Source organism: Adiantum capillus-veneris, chromosome 3 (assembly GCF_014529385.1).
Source record: "Adiantum capillus-veneris isolate H3 chromosome 3, ASM1452938v2, whole genome shotgun sequence".
Lineage (NCBI taxonomy): Eukaryota > Viridiplantae > Streptophyta > Polypodiopsida > Polypodiales > Pteridaceae > Adiantum > Adiantum capillus-veneris.
Window position 1 is genome coordinate 170,202,898 of NC_140933.1, and position 18,677 is coordinate 170,221,574.

Below are 18,677 nucleotides of genomic sequence, written 5' to 3' on the forward strand. Positions count from 1 at the left end.
TTTGTTCATCGTTCGCAGTCTTCGAGATTCCCCCCACCCAACCCCATCCGTAGATCCCACCGGTTGAGGTCATTTAAGACCACATGCTACTTAGTCATGTGGCTAGGATTCCACGTTGGTGCGAGCAGAATACGGCGCAAAAGCTGGAGCTGACTTTCACCAATTAAATGCCTATTGCCCTTCACTTGTGCAACTCTTCGTGTGAGGCGTAGTTATCACGAAAAATAACTGATAACTATGCGTCCTGTGACCACTCTCTAAAGAGGAGTTTACCAGTTGCAACTGTTGAGCACACTGACGTTACTCAGCTTCGTCTGCATGGTTAGCGCGCGCGGTGGCCTACACATTCTTTGACACACACACACACACACACACACACACACACACACACACACACACACAGAGAGAGAGAGAGAGAGAGAGAGAGAGAGAGAGAGAGAGAGAGAGCCTCTATGGACAACGAAAAACCTGCAAGAAAACCGCGGCACAGCACTTTGATCGAGGTAGGCATCTTCTTCACCTCATTCTTCTAAAATTCTTTGCATTGAGCAGTGCCTTTAGGCTCGCTTCTTAGATATGCTTGCAATGTGAATGCATGTTTTTCTGCGAGCTCTTCTTGTCTTGAGGAAAATGATCTTTTTATATACACACATAATTTTCTCTGCTGAGAGCACACATGTTTACTGCGTATATTGGGTGCTGGCGGGCAAGAGATCTCTTGTCAGACAAGCTAAACACATCACACAGAATCCAGACACAAGCATGTCCTTGCGACACCCAATACGAACTTGAGAAAGCCCCACACATCTAAGCTTCATTACAGGTTTGTCTGTCATAGAATCTCATTTTAGTCTATAGCATATGTTAGGATTTATCAATATGCTCCTTTTCTCTATGTCTCTGTTGTGTGGGTTTGAAACGTGAGACTTAAGTTTTTTCATTGTCTTTTCTTTGTTGTGCTTTGCTCAAGTTTTTATTCCAGTAAGCTTCTCTCTTTTATTTCCGCTTATCAAAGTCATTTGTAAGTAATTATTGTTTTATTTTTATCTAGTTGTATTAAAGAAGCCTTTCTTCATAGCTTGGTTTCGCAGCCCTTCTTTTTTTTTTTTCAATGAAAATGCATGTATGCGTGTATACGTATGCATGTATAAATATGTACGTAATGATTCCCAAATCAGCATGATTGCAAATAGAAGCACCATGTCTTAGGGCAAAACATCAAAAGAAATAGTAAAGTGGGGATACGCGCCTATCTTTAAGACATAATCACAAATCACATGCTCAAGTATAGTTTTCAAAAATTTTTTAGTCATTGAAGTCCCAATCAATTCATTTGGTATTTCAGGCATTGGTGAAACACTGATACATATCACTTTTCACTAGTAGTGAAACATGATTGGTAGTGAAACATGATTGGTGGTCATGTTGTTCCAATTGATCATCTTTTTTAGTCTCCTCAGCACATGCATGCTCGCGAGCTCTCTCTCTCACACACACACACACACACACTTGAGGGTTTTACTATGCCCTATATATATATCTCGAGCTGTCCTAGAAAGTTGTGCTCATTGTCACATGAATGTATGCCCATGTGTGTGTATTTATTGGATGGAACTTACCTCGATACCAAGTTTTACACCTGTTGTTTGCCATTGAAAATGCTTGTGGGCATAGCAAGACTCATGCTTATATTGTTACCGGATGATCACAACTTTAGAGCTAATTTGGGCACGCTACAACATAATGGGTTTGTCTGTGTGCTTTTAGTGTGTTGTTCATTTGCAATTTGACTTTTTTTGTATGCTTGTTTTACTTTGCAAGAGCTAGACTTTCTCATGACTGAGTCTGTCGATCACCTCGGAGTCGATGGAGTGGGATAGAAACTAGAACTCTTTACAAACTTGCACTTACTCTCAGACAATGACTACATGAGTGGGAATGCCATAATTTGTGTCCAACCCATGCATGATGATGGTGATGCTCTTTCACTCATGTTTGGACGATGGGTAAAAATGGTCGCACGTTGTCAACTTTTGAAGATTGCGCGCTTAGAATGGTTCGGTAAAGCTTCATCCCAGATCTTTACAGTGTAGATTTTTATTTTAATTTACAGCTCAACTTAAAAATTAAGACATTGTGCTTTTGCACCATGTCTCTATTGCTGTATCAGCTAGGACTTATAGGAATTAAGTCTTGGCAATTTTGTCTCATGTCCTTAATGTGAATGACCGTTAAATTTCGGCTTTTTTTAATGTACTTAAGTAAGTTTATTTTGGTTATCTTTTGGTTGGGTAAAGCTTCATCCCAGATCTTTACAGTGTAGATTTTTATTTTAATTTACAGCTCAACTTAAAAATTAAGACATTGTGCTTTTGCACCATGTCTCTATTGCTGTATCAGCTAGGACTTATAGGAATTAAGTCTTGGCAATTTTGTCTCATGTCCTTAATGTGAATGACCGTTAAATTTCGGCTTTTTTTAATGTACTTAAGTAAGTTTATTTTGGTTATCTTTTTTGCTTTACTTATATAACCTAATATGAATGTTTCTTGATTGTATGTTTGTTGCGATTGTTTTAGCCCTTCTAGTAGCTATGAGGTTAGATATTTCTGAGCTTATGAGGGTATATATTCAGAAAACATTTGCATGTGTAAGCATGCATGCAACCGAACTTACAAATTATCTTTGTCTATCTATATTTCCCATTAGGGACTTGGGCACCCCAAGCCGGGAATCGGGCACGACACACGAGAGAATCACTTAAAATACTTCACAACTTTAAAATCACAGTTCAATTCGTTCGACACGGCCCGGCGTAGTTCCGTGCCCAGGGGTATTGGCCCCAAAGACTGGCGCCCCTTTCGGTATTTCTTTTATATTAACGAATGAGCAAAGTACAACTCCCGCGGGCCCTCGGCTCTCAAACTCTGCGTCCAGATACCCTGAGAAGTGAGGCCCTTGGGCTTCTTTTATTCTTACAAAGGGATGCCAAAAGCAGAGCCCCCAAAAGCAGTGAAACTCAAAAACAACGAGTCCAAAAAGCAACTGGTCAAAAAGCTGCCTCTAAAAAGCATCAGCGCAAATTACGGAATTCCGTACAATTTGCCAGTTTACGGAATCTGCTACATCATCAACCTGTGAGCGCACTTTGCAGACAGTCCGTACTGTTTTGTCACGTCATCATCCTGTTGTGTGCGTGTCCGGGCAGCTATGCCACGTCATCATTTTGTGGCACTTTGTTTGTGTGCAAGTGGAAGTAAGTGGGCAGCCTTTTTTCATGGGTGGTGACCCTTAATGATCTCCCCTCCCCCTTTTCCCCCTCTTAAAGGTTTGAGGGTCATCTCCTTGGTTTTTCACCTAGATCTAGGGAGAGAGGGCTTCTTTGTGGCTATGCCCGGTCTTGTGAGGCTTTTCCCTTGTTTACTAGTCTTGAATGGTGCCCATTGGTTGTTCGGATGGGTCAGTTATTGAGTCATTGTACGGGGTCTCCAGTTTTGGGGTCAATGACCCTTCACATTTCATTTTCACCCCTCCTTGCGTATACGTCTCTCTCTCTCTCTCTCTCTCTCTCTCTCTCTCTCTCTCTCTCTCTCTCTCTCATGTGCTCCCGTCTTGCCATTCCTTCTGCTGCACTTTGACATGGTATTAGAGCTACGGCTGGACAATGCTCGACTTGCAATCGGAAGTGCAAAGAGGTGCTTGATTGGGCTGCTGTTTTAAACCAGCAATAGGAGGGCGACTTGTGCCTGCATTTTTGTCATGGAGACCTCTCTCTATTTCAAGTTTTTGCATCTAGAGGGGGAGCTTTACTTCGATTTTGTTGTGAAGAACCCTTGAGAACCTATGTTTTTAAGCTGGTAGCTGACAAAGGATTGCTGCCACGTTTTTGGAGCTGAACAAGTTGTGGCTGCATTTCGAAAGCAAGAGGGGGTTTTGTGTGCTAGAGTTTGTGCTCTGGTACCTTTGCTGAGTTTCAGCCAGCCAGTAGGAGATCTTGGAGTGCCAGAGGGGCCTGACTTTGGATGTACTTGAGCCCACTCTATCTCCTCTTTGCTGAGGACTTCGAAGACCTTTTCATGGGATGTTGCTTGCAGCCTTGAGCCCCGCTCGACCATGGCACCAAAGAAGGAAGTTGGAGAGAGTCTTATGGAGCTGACACTATTCTTGATCCATTGGATGACTCCTTAAAGCACTAGAAGAGGTCTACTTATGACACGGAGTTGCAAGAGTTACTTGACAGGAAGATTCTGGTGCTACTAGTGTTTTGAAGCTTGATGTCTCCAACTACTAGGATTGGAAAGTGCTCATGGAGGCAGTATTGGAGACTTTTGATGTCACGTGCACATTTCACTTGCGTTACGTGGACATGTTCTGCGACAGTCTAGCATGAGTCATTAGCTTAGGATTGAGCCTGGCACCTTTGTGAGCCACTAGTAGGACGTGCATGTCCAGGCCGGTCATGGAAAGTGCTTATGGAGGCAGTATTGGAGACTTATGATGCCACGTGCACATTTCACTTGCGTTACGTGTAACAAACTATTGACGTCAAAGCCTAAAGAATGGAGCCAACTTACAGATGCCGGCCGAGGGGTCTAAACCCTAAGAAGAACAAGTAATAGAAGAAGTCCTCCCAACTTATGGGGACCTCGTCTGATGGGGCCCCAAGTGACATAAAGGATTAAAATAAAGCAGGACCTGCACATGCAAAAACAAATAACGTGGCAAATTTCTGAAATTGCGCTGGCATGATGACGTGGCAAGATGTACGGATTTCCGCGTTTTGCGCTGGCTGGTGACGTGGCAACTGTACAGATTTCCGTGATTTATGCTGACAGCTTTTTGGCTTTGGTTTTGGACCAGATGCTTTTAAGTTTGAAGGCTTTTTACTTTAAACTGCTTTTTAGGCCAAGGGCCTTTAAATATGAGGCTAGGGCTCATCCTCTGGCATGCTTCCTGGAGAAGGTGTAGAGTCTGGAGTTCCAGCTTGTACTGTGTTGATGCAATATAAAGAAATACCGAAAGGGGCGCCAAGGTTTGGGGCCATTACTCTCTGGGGTGGAATTCCGCCACTCCATGTCGCCTGTCGTCTCTCTCTTTCAGTTCAATTGTTATTGAAGTGCTAAAAGTCTATTCAGTCTGTTCTTTTCTATTGCCACGTGGTGCCTGTCTTGTGACAGTGGTATCAGAGCATCGGGCATGTGCTTTTCTGAAAGAATACCGGTCCTACAAAAGAGCAGACAAAGCTATTGGAATTTTATGTGAGGTATCTTCCCCCTCCAACCCGGACTTATTAGCCACTTCCACCCTTACTTCATCGCGCATACTTCATCGCGCATCGGGCGTGCTCCCGTCTCCACCGCTCATGTCTTACAGGGCATAAGCCATTAAGATCACTTGCAAGAGAAGGATCCAAGATTTGTTTCAAGCTGCTGTTTTTCTCAGAGACAGTACCATGCAGATGTTGATAGCTACCAAGCAGCATACTCCAAGTACTTGGCAAGCTTTCAAGAAAAAAAAATTTGCGTGAAGTTATATGGTTTCTGGTAGAGTGGGATATCTTGAAATGCTTGCCATGGAAACCCTAGCAGATTATAACGTGAAATTTCTCGACATCTCTCCGTAGAGCAGATGACCTTGGAGGTCCAGTGCGATTGCTATCTTGGGACTACCATCGCCGCCAAGGAAACACTGTTTGTCCAAGAGCTGATGGACCATGTTGTGCTCGGCTACGACCTTACGGAATGAACCTAACCCTAATTTTTGGTGCAGGTTCTAGGATGGAAAGTCGGTCGACTTTTCGAGCTCGATTGATGTCATGATTGCTTTTAAGTTTGAAATTTGTTTGAGAACTTTTTTGGTGATCCCGTTTGGGATTTGTTTGAAATGGATGGTATCTGTTTTGAACCTGCCTTGGTGTCGATTTGAAATGTTTGACTCTGGTTTTAATATTGGTTTCAATGATTGGTGATTTTACTCCCGGGTGGAGTAGTGAGAAATTATGTTTAAGAATGCTTGTTCATACTCATGGCCCGGACCCTTGTGGTTATTTGCGGGGGGAGTATTGAATGATTGATAAGTACTTTTTTTTTTTACTCATGGCTCGGACCCTTGTGGTTATTTACGGGGGAGTATTGTTGTTGTGACTCCTGGCCCGGACTTGGATGGTTATGCGGGAGGAGTATTAAGAAGTCTGAGCAGTGGTTACTCTCAGCACCTCCAAACGACGCAGGCTGCGGTCTGGGGGGCGTTTGGTTGTAAAAGGCCTCTATATCTCCCGGCCCGGACCTTTTTAGGTTATGTGGGAGGATGATGAGGGAGTCGTTGAATATCTCCCGGCCCGGACCTTATTAGGTTATGTGGGAGGATTGTTCATCGGCAACTTTATGTTTCTATGTCTTGTAACATGCATATGTGAGCATTTGTGTTGCATTGTGATGTGCCAACTACTGAATATTCCTAATTGGATGAGATTGCCTGGGTATGTAATTTTAGTGCATCAAGACACTCGTGGAAGATCAGTACGGTCTGGGTGTGATGGCTAATTTTACTACGTCGGAATATCAAGAGTTCCGATCTGGATGAAAGGAGAAGCTAACTCCTTGATCAAAAGAGCAGAAAGGAGAAGCTAACTCCTTGATCAAAACAGCCGAAAGGAGAAGCTAACTCCTTAATAAAAAAAGCAAACTGATTGTCCCTCGGAATGTCCCTCTGAAATTTTTGAGCTAACTTGAGTTGTTTTGCAAATATGGTGTAATCGCGGACGATTACTCTTTTTCAAGAAGGGGAGATGTAACAAACTGCTGACATGTCAAAGCCTAAAGAATGGAGCCAACTTACAGATGCCGGCCGAGGGGCCTAAACCCTAAGAAGAACAAGTAACAGAAGAAGTCCTCCCAACTTATGGGGGCCCCGTCCGATGGGGCCCCAAGTGACATAAAGGATTCAAATAAAGCAGGACCTGCACACACGCAAAAACAGATGACGTGGCAGATTTCCGAAAATTGCACTCCTCGGCCTAAACCCTAAGAAGAACAAGTAATAGAAGAAGTCTTCCCAACTTATGGACGGGGCCCCAAGTGACATAAAGGATTCAAATAAAGTAGGACCTGCACACACGCAAAACAGATGACGTGGCAGATTCCGAAAATTGCACTGACATGATGACGTGGTAGGCTGTACGGATTTCCGCGTTTTGCGTTGACTGATGACGTGGCAGTTGTACGGATTTTTGTGATTTACGCTAGCAGCTTTTTGGCTTTGCTTTTTGGACCAGATGCTTTTAAGTTTGAAGGCTTTTTATTGTAAACTGCTTTTTAGGCCAAGGGCCTTTAAATATGAGGTTAGGGCTCATTCTTTAGCATGCTTCCTGGAGAAGGTGTAGAGTCTAGAGTTCTGGCTTGTACTGTGTTGATGCAATATAAAGAAATACCGAAAGGGACGCCAAGGTTTGGGGCCAATAATCTCTGGGGTGGAATTCCGCCACTCCGTGTCGCCTGTCGTCTCTCTGTTTCAGTTCAGTTGTTATTCAAGTGCTAAAAGTTTGTTCAGTCTGTTCTTTTCTATTGGCACGTGGTGCCCGGCTTGTGACATTACGTGGACATGTTCTGCTACAGTCTAGCACACCCTCTCTTGCACATGACAACATTTCAGCATATAGGCATTTTACCGCGTGTGAACCGCCTCTTAAGTCATTTTATTAATAAGTGACTTTTCATTTACCCTTGCATACCCTTTCCATCTTACACTTCCATACCTTCTCTTGCACATGACAACATTTCAACATATAGGCATTTTACCGCGTGTGAACTGCCTCTTAAGCCATTTTATTAATAAGTGCCTTTTCACGTACCCTTGCTGGGATGTAGGTAGGGCAAATGGCTAAAGGACCCATAAAAGAAATCCCTTGGGCACTAGTGGAAGACAGAGGAGGTAATAGCAATAGAGGAACGTGCAAACTTGGGGATCGCAGGCCAACTCCATCAACGTTTTCAGCCTTCTTCTCCATCATCGTTTTCAGCCTTGATGATCAGGGTTTTCAGCCAAGACAGCCAGCGTTTTTGCCTTTCCCGGCTTCCCGCCGTAGCACCCCAGCCCTTCCCTCGTCGCAATCTGTCGTTCCATCGCGCTAAGTCAACGAAACAATTTTCAGCATTTAGTCATAGACCTGTCGTCGTCGTCATCATCGTCGTCGACACAGTATCCCAACACCTAGTATCCCTTGTGCCTTGGCTCGGCATAAGGATCCATAGCACCTCGTCGTCGACATCATCGTCGTTGACATAGACCCATCAAGAACCTTGTCGTCCACATCACCGTCATTGACATAGACCCATCAGTACCTCGTCGTTGACATCATTGTCATCGACATAGACCCATCAATCGTTGTCGACATCATTGTCATCGGCATAGACCCATCAGTACCTCGTCGTCGACATCATCGTCGTCGATGTAGACCCAACAGTATCTCGTCGTCGACATGGAACCTCTCAGTACCTTAGTACCCATCAATGCCTAGTAGTACCCAACATCAGTAGCATCAGTACCCATTAGCATCAGCACCTCATCATTTAGCATCATTGTACCAGCATTGTGCAAGAATAAAGAAAGTACTCGCTCTGACAACAGAGCAAGGGGGCCCTTGAGGGTTTGGGACCCGACCTTCGGTGTCATCTCTCTCTCTCTCTCTCTCTCTCTCTCTCTCGTGTCCTCTCTTTCTTTCAGTTCAATTTAGTTCTTTCAAGTGAAGTAAAGTGCCCCTTGTGTTTTTGTGCAGAGTACTAGATCCGAGATGAACCCTTAAACACTTCCGCTGCACCTGACATATGAGCTTGATGGTCATTGACATGATTGATCGGCCATAGACTCCCAAGGACGGTAAATTCACTTGTAAGGAGTTGGAGCAGCTCGAGCGGTATCAATGCTAGTCGGATTGGTTGAATGCTATGATCCGTTCATTTATCTTCTTGAAATGTACTCGGTAGGCACTTGGGACATATTCCGATTGCACATTATGACAAATTATCGGGAGATCTTGACACACTTAGAATAAAGTTTACAATGATGACGCCTATGAAGAGAGGTCACGTGGTGTCACGTGACACCTCCAGCCCTGTGTCCGTGGATAAGCTACACCATGATCAGGGTTCAGTCAGTCGAGTCAGTCTAGATTAGAAGTGATCTGGCACTTTTGTGAGTCTATTCGTAGACCGTGCATGCCCAATCACTTAGTGTAGATGCATATCCTCTAGTTGCCCACAACATGATCATAAGCATTCCCATCAGAATCCATCAGAATCAATCAGGGGAATTTTCGAGTGCATTTAGCCTATTTTCCCTATTTTTGACATTTTTCACTTATTAATTTAAGTGACATTCCAACAAAAGTAGGTAGGGCAATTTGGGTAAGAAAATATATAAGCAAACCAAATGGCAGAAGAGGCAACAGGAGCCAAGCTCAGCAGGCAACTTCTCACAAGACCCTTGGTGGATTCCCTCCAAGCAAGAACCATCGCCATAGCCCCTTTCCTCACCTAGTGTTTTTCTACATCGCTAGCAAGCCCTAGCTCTTGGCGTTTTGCATCAGATCGTAACCGCAAGGCTCTCTTATGCCTGGCGTTTTTCCTATGCCCAGCGTTTTTGAAGATGCACCATTATCTAGCGTCTGGTCGTAAGATCAGATACCGTCCAGTGGGCAGAAGACGATTTTTGGTCAGTAGCAGACATACAGCCCTAGCGTTTTGAGGAGGTCCAACGATTGCAGATTTCAAGCGATAAAGACCTTCAGATTCAGCCCTAAAGGTAGCAGATTTAGCCCATGAAGAACCTCAGTTTTCAGCCCTAAACCTGCAGATTTTCAGCGTCAAAGACCCATAGAAAAGAGCCCCCGAATCAGCGTTTTTGACTCAGTCGCAGATTTCAGCCCATAGCGTCTTTGGACAGCAGTAGAAAGATTGCAGATTTCAGCCGTGAGGTCGACTTCGTCATCACCGTCGTAGTCGTCAACATAGCCTAGACTTGCATCATTCACGTGCAACACCATTGTACCAGATTGTGCATTCATAAGTAGACCACTCTCGCCGACGAGTGGGGCCTTCGGAGGAGGGTTTTACGTCGTCTCTGGTGTCATAGCTCTCTTTTCTCTCTATCTCTCAGTCTCATACACTTGCACGCACAGTGTCCATTCACTTTGTTTGTGATTATAGCATTCTCTCATTAAGAACGGAAGGCTCTCCCTTCCATAAGAACAAAAGGAACCTTGAGCACAATTCGGAGCACTCATCTTGAGCAACGCGCAAACAATCATTCTGCTGCACCTTACATTGGTATCAGAGCTTTGACAGTGTTCTGTATCACTCAAGGAAAGAACCACAAGAATCACAAGAATTTTTTTGCTTGTTGCAGTCTCACGAACCCAAGTTCGCTTGGGCGGGTCGATTCCTAATCGTGTTTTTGAAGAGTGACAGGAATCCCAGGAAAGAAGGGCTTGTCCAGCCTTCCCTTGTGTCTCTTTTCACTCATTGAGAGCGGACCGTGCACTTAGCGGCCGGCCAATCGACGTGAGGTGGGAAAAAGCAACCTTGGTGTGAGCGCAAGGCCGCCAAGGGGGTGCGCCCGCGGAAAGGAGTAGAACTCGGGTGAAGAGAAGATCCTTCTCAAACACGGTTTGCAAGCGAAAGAAAACCTCAAGAACCTCAAGAACCTCAAGAACCTCAAGAACCCAAGTTCCTCGTGGACTTAAGAACCAAAGATCATAGTGCATGGTCGTCACCCGAAGCGGAATGGATACTTCGCATACAGGTGATGAGGATGAGAGAGGCGACGAAGAATTTTCCCCACCAAGAGATTTTTTCGACCCTCCCCCTTCGCCATCTACGCCACCAAGTGTACCAAACCCTATGGAGGCAATGGTCAAGCAGATGATGGACATGATGGCCAAACAAGAAGCAAATCGCCTTGCTTTAGAACACGAGTGCGACGAACGAAAAGAAAGAAAAGAACAAAGAAAGGAGGGAGCGGCAGCACGAAGCGCGGCCTTGGAGGCCGAGAGTGCAGCTCAAAGAGTGGCCTGGGAGGCCGAGCGTGAAGCTCAAAGAGTGGCCTTGGAGATCGAGCGTGAGGCTCAACGAGACCTACGCACTCAAGAATTGATTCGACAAGTACTTGCCTCAAAATCCGAACCACCCAAAGATCGTGGGAGCTCCTCAAGTGGCGCAAGCCACGATTCGAATTCCAACAACCCAGTCACAGAGAAGTTGACTTTCAGTAAGTATGATGGTAAGATGGATGCTACGGTTATTCATTCTCGGTTGCATCAATTTAATGCTTATTTTGCGACAACTAAGAAGACAGGAAATAACAAAGTTTTGACGGCAGCTATGTACCTTGCCGGCGATGCCATCAATTGGTACCACGCATGGCAAGAGGCACAGCTAGCCGCGCACCTAGAGGAAGGCGACGAACTAACGCACCTTTCCTTCAATTGGACTGATTTCCAAGACAAGCTCAAGGCGCGGTTTATGCAACCTCAGTACCTCGCACGATTGAAGGAAGATTGGCGCAATCTCAAGCAACATGGTATGCCAGTCATGTCTTTTTCTAACCGTGTTTTGCAGCTCGGCACTCAATTACGCAAATCGGATGATGAGCGCAAGGAGGCTTTCCTCTTTGGGTTAGACGAATACGTCAAGTTTGATGTAGAAGTCTTTGACCCTGCGGATCTCAACAAGGCGGTAGCGATTGCTCTCGCACAGGAGATGAAACACAACAAGGGAAAGCCTAAGGAGAACAAGACTTCCACAAGTACCTCGCAGACTTCTCAGAACCCTCAGAACGGTAGAATGGTAACTCTTCTAACCAATCTTCCAACAGTCTCTCAGAAAAGAATTCTTCCAATGAATCTAAGGGTAAGGCTAACACAATTGCTAAACCTAAGCTTACTCCAGCTGAAAAGGTAGCACAAGGAATTGTAGGAGGATACATCACGTCGGAAGAGCAAAGCACTTATTCTAAGGAAGGTTGTTGTTTTCATTGTCACATTAAGGGTCACATAAAAAGAACATGTCCTAAGCTTGAATCGAATGAATCTAAAGAATCCACAGAACCCACTTCCTCTGTCAATGCAATTAATGATAATGCGAGTGTGTCCCAAGTTTCTCATGACCCTGCCATTGATGATTCTCTCATTAAATGTTATGGTCGTATGACGGGGTAGCGTTTTGTCATATTGTTTGACCCAGGTAGTATACATGATGTGATCAGTCCCTCTCTTGTTGAGAGAGTCCGCCTAGAAGTTAGTCAGAGATCTCCTATCGAGGTCTCTGGCTTTCTTCCCGGTATGGACGCTCTCATCACGGAGGAGTGCCTTGATGTGTTGTTTGCAATTCAAAAAGCTGCCTTCACTAGAAGATTTGTTGTTTCTCCTCTCTCAGGATGTGATATGATTTTAGGCATTCGATGGTTTCGTGATGCAAATCCTCTCATTGATTGGGAGGCTAATACTTTCACTCTCAATGCAAAAAGTGATTCTCCCATTGTCATTCATGGAGAGGACATTGTTCATTCTCCATCTCTCATTGCTAATATGCAGGACAAGATTCAATGGATGCATGAGAAGGAGACTTTCTCAGTCTTTCTTCTCCAAAGCATGACACACAGGATTTGCATGATTATTACAAGCATGATGATGATTTGAATGATAATGATAAGCTTGATGATTTGCATGATCAAGATGTGATTTCTCACGAGCATGATGCTTTGCATGACCAAGATGTGATTTCTCACAAGCATGATGAGTTGCAGGAAGAAGATGTGATTGTTCACAAGGATGATGTGTTAGTTGATGCTTTTTCTAGCGAAGCTAACCTCGTGATCCATCTATCAAGCCTGGAAGCTATGGTAGAAACACTACAATGACATTGGAGTGAACGAGAAACAACAAAATAGGACTAAAAATAATACTTTAGTCAAGACTTTGCGGAGTTCCCTCTCCAAAGCATTGGCCCTCAAGTCGGGCACCCTTAGTGCTATTTCTTTATTGACTACTCCAAAGAGTACAAGAGGGCTCTGTTCATGGAGCAGTCACCTCCATTTTGTATGCTCAATCGCTATGTGGGGCCCCTCACATAAACTGCTTACAATTGGTGCCCATACCACTTACTTATAGCTCCTAGTTGGCCAAAAGCAACTCTAAAAGCAAGTGCTATTACAACTGATGACAGTTTGGCCTAAAAGAATTCCATGGGGTAATTCCAGCAAAAAGCACATGTGGGACTGCCATACAAGCATGCCATACAGATCCACGTCAGCAGATCATTGCCACGTTAAGAGGTGCCACATTATTAGATTTGCACAACTCAACATCAACAATATCATGTCATTCGACCATGTAGTGACATAAAAATGTGTTTTGCCGCTCTGAAACCCTGAAACGTTTTGCACATTTCGGCCAAATGGCTCAAACGCAAAACTTGTTTCAGGTCACGAGTTTCGTTCCTTTGAACCCAAAACCCTAACCTGAAGCACAAAACTTGTTTCAGGCCACGACCAGTACACAAGGGATTTGGACACTGCTTTTGCCAAGGTTCGGGAGGCTTTAGCGAAATCTCAAGAAAGACACAAGAAGGCAGCAGGTCGACACCGTCGCGATTCGAAATTAAAGGAAGGCGATTGGGTGCTCTTACGTTTTGAGAAGGCACGCTTGAGAAAGAAAAAGGGAAAGGAGCGGTATTTTCCAAAACTTAGCATGAGATACTATGGACCTTTCCAGATAAAAGAAAAGATTAATGATTTCTCCTTTAGACTGAAGCTGCCCGATACTTGGAGAATTCACAATGCTTTTCATGTGAGTCTCTTGAAGCCTTTTAAAGGCGATGTGCCCGATGATGGAGAGCCAGATGAGCAACCCGAAGTGGAGGAAAGCGAGGAGATACTCGTTCCAGAACAGATATTGGCACATAAAGATAGAAAGATTAAAGGTAAAGTGATTACGTGGTTCTTGGTTAAATTCAAGAACTATCCTGCATTGGATGCGAAGTGGATGGAGGAGGACCTAGCAGATACTCCTTAGATTGTGGAACTTACCTTGAAGCGTTCGGTTTAGCATAGTCTACTCCGATAGAACCCCGACTTCAACATGGCGAATCTAGTGCAGTGGGTTTGCACAAGAGGGGAGTCACTCCGCTCCTTTGTCAACAGATTGCCCCGATTTTTGGTATAGAGTCATTGATGTCCCTTTGGGTTTCAGGGATACTGCTGAGTTGACAGTATTCTGCTGTATGACTTTATGAACTGGACTTCCCGAATATGAATATGATATTGATTGATTTGTACTTGACTTGTTTGAGTGCAGGAACTGATAGACGAAATGACTGCAGCATTTTGGTCTCATAAATCTCTATAGACATGATTGCAATATGGATTAGCTAATCGGGCATCTGTAAGGTCACGACTGGATCTAGATGCGATTGCTAAATACATCGCCGATTAATCATGGTCTGAGATTTGGAATGATTTTGAATGTGATTTGTCATGTGATGTCCTGTGATGTCAAGTGATGTGACTGTCGATTGGTACATGTGCTAGATGTGTTGTGCCTAGTGCGTTGGTATTAACAGTCAGTGTCTACTAAGACAATTTATGGCCTCTGTCTGTTTTTTCAGGCATAATCAAGGATGATTAAAAATTCTTTCAAGAGGGGGGTATGTCACAAACTGGTGACATGGCAGTAGACCCCGGACACACTGACACGTGGCAGCAATACGGACCCCCGCATAATGTGCTGGCAGGCTGATGTGGTCATTGTACAGATTTCCGGATTTTGCGGCGTAAGACGCTCTGACATGCTAACGTGGCAGCGTATGGATCTACGCAAATTACGCTGGCATTTTTGATGGTAGCGTTTGGGATGATAACTTTTGAGTTGAAAGCTTTTCAGACCCTTTTTTTTCGAGTTACAGGGTGAGGGACGCTTATAGCGAGTTGCAGTAGAGGCCCCGTAGGTGGCAGAGTGCTGTTTTCAGAGGATCCAAGTGGTGGGCATCTGTGGGAGGACTTGTGTCATTGATCCTGACTCAACAGCTCTTGAGACTGGACACTGGAGACTGTGGGCTTGGGAGTGCTGTCCACTGACACGAGTACAATGGGATCCTGGAGAGTGGCTTTGGAGGGACCCTTTCTCTTCTGCAGACACCCAGGTGTCCCGTTCTCTCAGTACACTGTTCGACTGGGACGTCACATACTAGCAGCACAGAGAGAGCCCCCCCCCCCTGTTGCAACACCTCATTGGCAGGAGGAGGGTCTCACAGCTGAGTTCTTGGCTGCCTTTTGGGAGAGGTTGTGGTACTCCAGACAGCCGAGGCGAGTCACCTTGTTTCAGTGGCTGGTCGCACACAGAGCTACAACAGTTGGAAGCTGGCTAGTGCATAGTGGTCTCTCGGCCGCATGTGCAGCTTGTGACCATCTTGTGGAGAGTCAACGTCACTGTCTTTGGGGGTTGTCCTTTGGCACAACAGGTGTGGCTTCGTGTTCTTCGGCTGATGCCTGCTCTCTCCACGGCTCGGCACTTCAGTTTGAGCTATCTTCCACCACCAGCAGGATGATAGTGATGCAGGGGGGGCGACCTACACTCCAGCCTGCCACAGAGCTTACTCCACAGGAGTGGTGCAGTGAGAGAGAGGAGTGTTGGGAGCTCATCAGTGGCCTGACACTCTGGTTCATCTTGCTGGCCCGTTGCTTCCGCATCTTTGAGGCTCGCCCTGTGCCACCAGCAGAGACTGTTCGCGACCTTTGGCTAGAGCTGATCCACACTCTCAGAGGACAGCTCGAGAGACTACAGGGCAGCTCCGGGAGCGCAGAGAGGCTTTCCTTCGACTCTGGCATCCTGGGCCTTTCTACACCATGGTCTAGGGTGTACTTCGATGGCACTACCGACCACCTGTGTGGCTTTTCCCTCCTCCCATCTGTTGATTTAGCCTCACTATACATATGCTGTTTTTTCATTGGGAGTCTCCCCATCATGGTTGTTGTAGCCCTCTCTTGAAGAGGTGGTGGTAGCCCTACGGGCAGTTTCATTAACTAATAGAAGGATCTTTTTCTCGAAAAAAAAAGGTTAATGCTTTTGGGCATCCCTTGTGCCAATAAATAAGTGGGCTAGGCCTTACTTCTCAGAGCATTTGGACGCAGAGTCCGAGTGTGAGCACCTACCCACTCTTTTGTACTTTGAACATAGATTAATACAAAAAGAAATACCGAAAGGGGCGCCCGACTTTGGGGCCAATATCTCTAGGCACGGAACTACGCCGGGCCGTGTCGACCTAATTGTGAATTGTGAATTGTTTTGAAGTGATTCTCTGTTGTGTCGCGGTAGAATCTTGACTTGGGGTGTCCAAGTTTGTTACATCTTGCTCGTCTTCGAGGAAGTCATATTGGTTGGCTCTCTAGAAGTGCTTCTTCTTCGCATAAAACATGTGGTCATCGGTGTCTGAACTGTTTGAGGAGCTATCAAAAACTGGTTGGAATCTGAGTTTCTTTGCTTCTTTCTTGCTCTTTTCGAAGCTTTGCTTTTTGCTTTGCTTTTTGCCTTTTCTGTCCTCCTCTCTCGAGTCGGAAGAGCTAGAAGAACTGTCAGAAGAAGAGGAAGAAGAAGAGCTCCTTCAAAACGCACACGCTTCTTTTGCTTTCTTGCAGATGCAAAAGAAGATTGACAGCTCAAGTAACCAGTGTAGTTAGTCCCCTTCTTGGTTATCTTCAATTGCTTTTTCTATTTATTTTTCGTGTCCAAAAGCTGACTGATCTGAGTCTGAACCACCTCTTGAAGTTCTTGTTTTGTTTCTTGATTGCCGGTTTGATCGGTGGTTTGGTGGATTTTTGCCACTGAGTGTGCACTTCAGTGATGGATTGCCGAGACAAATTTTGCAAACTGAGGATTTTTCGCAGACTGAATCATCTGCTTTGTGCACTCGTCAACCTGCTGTCCATGTTGCATCTCTTGACGTTCATATTGTGTAGGCTGGGGTGGCCCGTACTCATCTTCTGTTAATTCGTTTAAATCTTTTGGGTGGTCTCCTCTTGCCTCAACGGTTGTAGAAGAAGTAGACTGATTCTTTTCGAAATCCATAAGTGTCGCGAGAAAAGGGATCGGATTTCCCGGTAGAAGAGAAATCGGCCGTGGTTTGACACCATTGTAACAAACTTGGACACCCCAAGTCAAGATTCTACCGCGACATAGCAGAGATTCACTTCAAAATAATTCAAAGATCAAAAGAGAGTCGACACGGCCCGGCGTAGTTCCTTGCCAAGAGATATTGGCCCCAAAGATTGGCGCCCCTTTCGGTACAATTGCCCCGCGGGTGCTCGCTCTCAGACTCTGTGTCCAGATGCTCTGCAGATTGAGCCCCTAGGGTCACTTATAAAGATTTACAAGGGATGCCAAAAGCAGAGCCCCAAAAGCATTAAAATCAAAGGCAACTCGGCCCAAAAGCCTTATGGGCTTAAATCAGTCAACAAAAAGTAGTTAGTGCCAATTGCGGAAATCAATACAGTGCCATGTCAGCATGTCAATGCAAAAGGCGGGGGTCCGTACAATGCCACGTCAGCAGTCCATACGTTGCCACGTTAGCAATCAGCACGATCTGCGACGTCCGTACAGCTGTTGCGTCAGCCTGTTTGTACAGTCACTGCCACATAAGCAGTCCGTACGCCGCCACATCAGTAGTCAACACGATCTGTGGCGTCCGTATAGTTGCGTCAGCCTGTCTGTACAGTCACCGCCATGTCATCAGGCTGCAACATCATCAGTTTGTGACAAAAACGAAGATGAAGGGCAGAAGAGAGCCTGCGATAGAAAAGACAAGAGTGTCTACACTGCCACAGCACGTGCGACACTGATTCCTCAACAACACCACATCAGGAACATGAAGAGTACTCGTCTGTAGGAAGCGACCAACTGGAAGAGCACCCACCCCACGTTGCCATAGGAAAATGCGCTCTTTAAGAGGCAAATGATTCTTCCATATAGGAGACAGTGCGTTTCCACCACAATTTGGAGTCATGAATAGACCATAACTGGTTGCCATGCTGCACTATCCAAGCATCAGCTTGTAAGAAGGCATAAACACGGCCAGCAGACAAGTGAGCACAACGAGTGGTGGACACTGGAGAGGCACCAATCCAGCAAAGGAGAATCCATGACGCACGGAGGTATTGGGGCAAAGTCCGCAAGCATGGACTGAATCTCTCGCCAAACATGACGATAATGAGGACTCAATGTGAAGCGCTGAGCCGCATCACGAAAAGATAGAACATGCCCATCAATATCAACCACCTGATCAACCTGCCATAGTCCTTTTTGAGAGAGGAAGTACGCCCGACAAGAAGAGCACCGAGTCAGAGTGGCTGAGAAGACCTTACTCCAATGAATACTCTCCAATCTCAAATAATTCACAGGAGGGAATTGACGACCATGCCATGATAAATGCACTGTAACAGCCTTACGATCAACAATAAGGGAGGAGCAAAGGAGCCAACCTGGAATACGGCCTTCAAGCTTTTCAAATATGACCTCCCAATATGATGTATGCTAATTACCAAAAGCAAGTGTAACAATATTGGCGCATAGATAAGAAAGCATTTGAGTCCAAGGTTGCTGCTGGGCAACCAGAACGGGTAACAACATGGTTTTC

At 45.3% G+C, this 18,677-nt stretch overlaps 1 protein-coding gene across 6 annotated transcripts in view; it reads left to right on the plus strand.

Moving 5' to 3' along the window:
* The first annotated feature begins 217 nt into the window (after positions 1–217).
* LOC147462174 (uncharacterized) overlaps positions 218–18,677 on the plus strand; it is a 95,079-nt gene continuing 76,619 nt past the window's right edge. For 2 of the 6 annotated variants that reach the window (XM_086509583.1, XM_086509581.1), the window contains exons 1-2: positions 218–503; positions 714–823. Coding sequence is in view for 3 of the 6 variants with exons in the window: in XM_086509584.1 (XP_086365710.1) it covers positions 453–503 (51 nt within the window). In the remaining 3 variants the exon portion in view is untranslated. The remainder of the gene's footprint in view (positions 504–713; positions 824–18,677) is intronic. The other 4 variants (XM_086509584.1, XM_086509586.1, XM_086509585.1 and 1 more) reach the window with 3 other exon arrangements.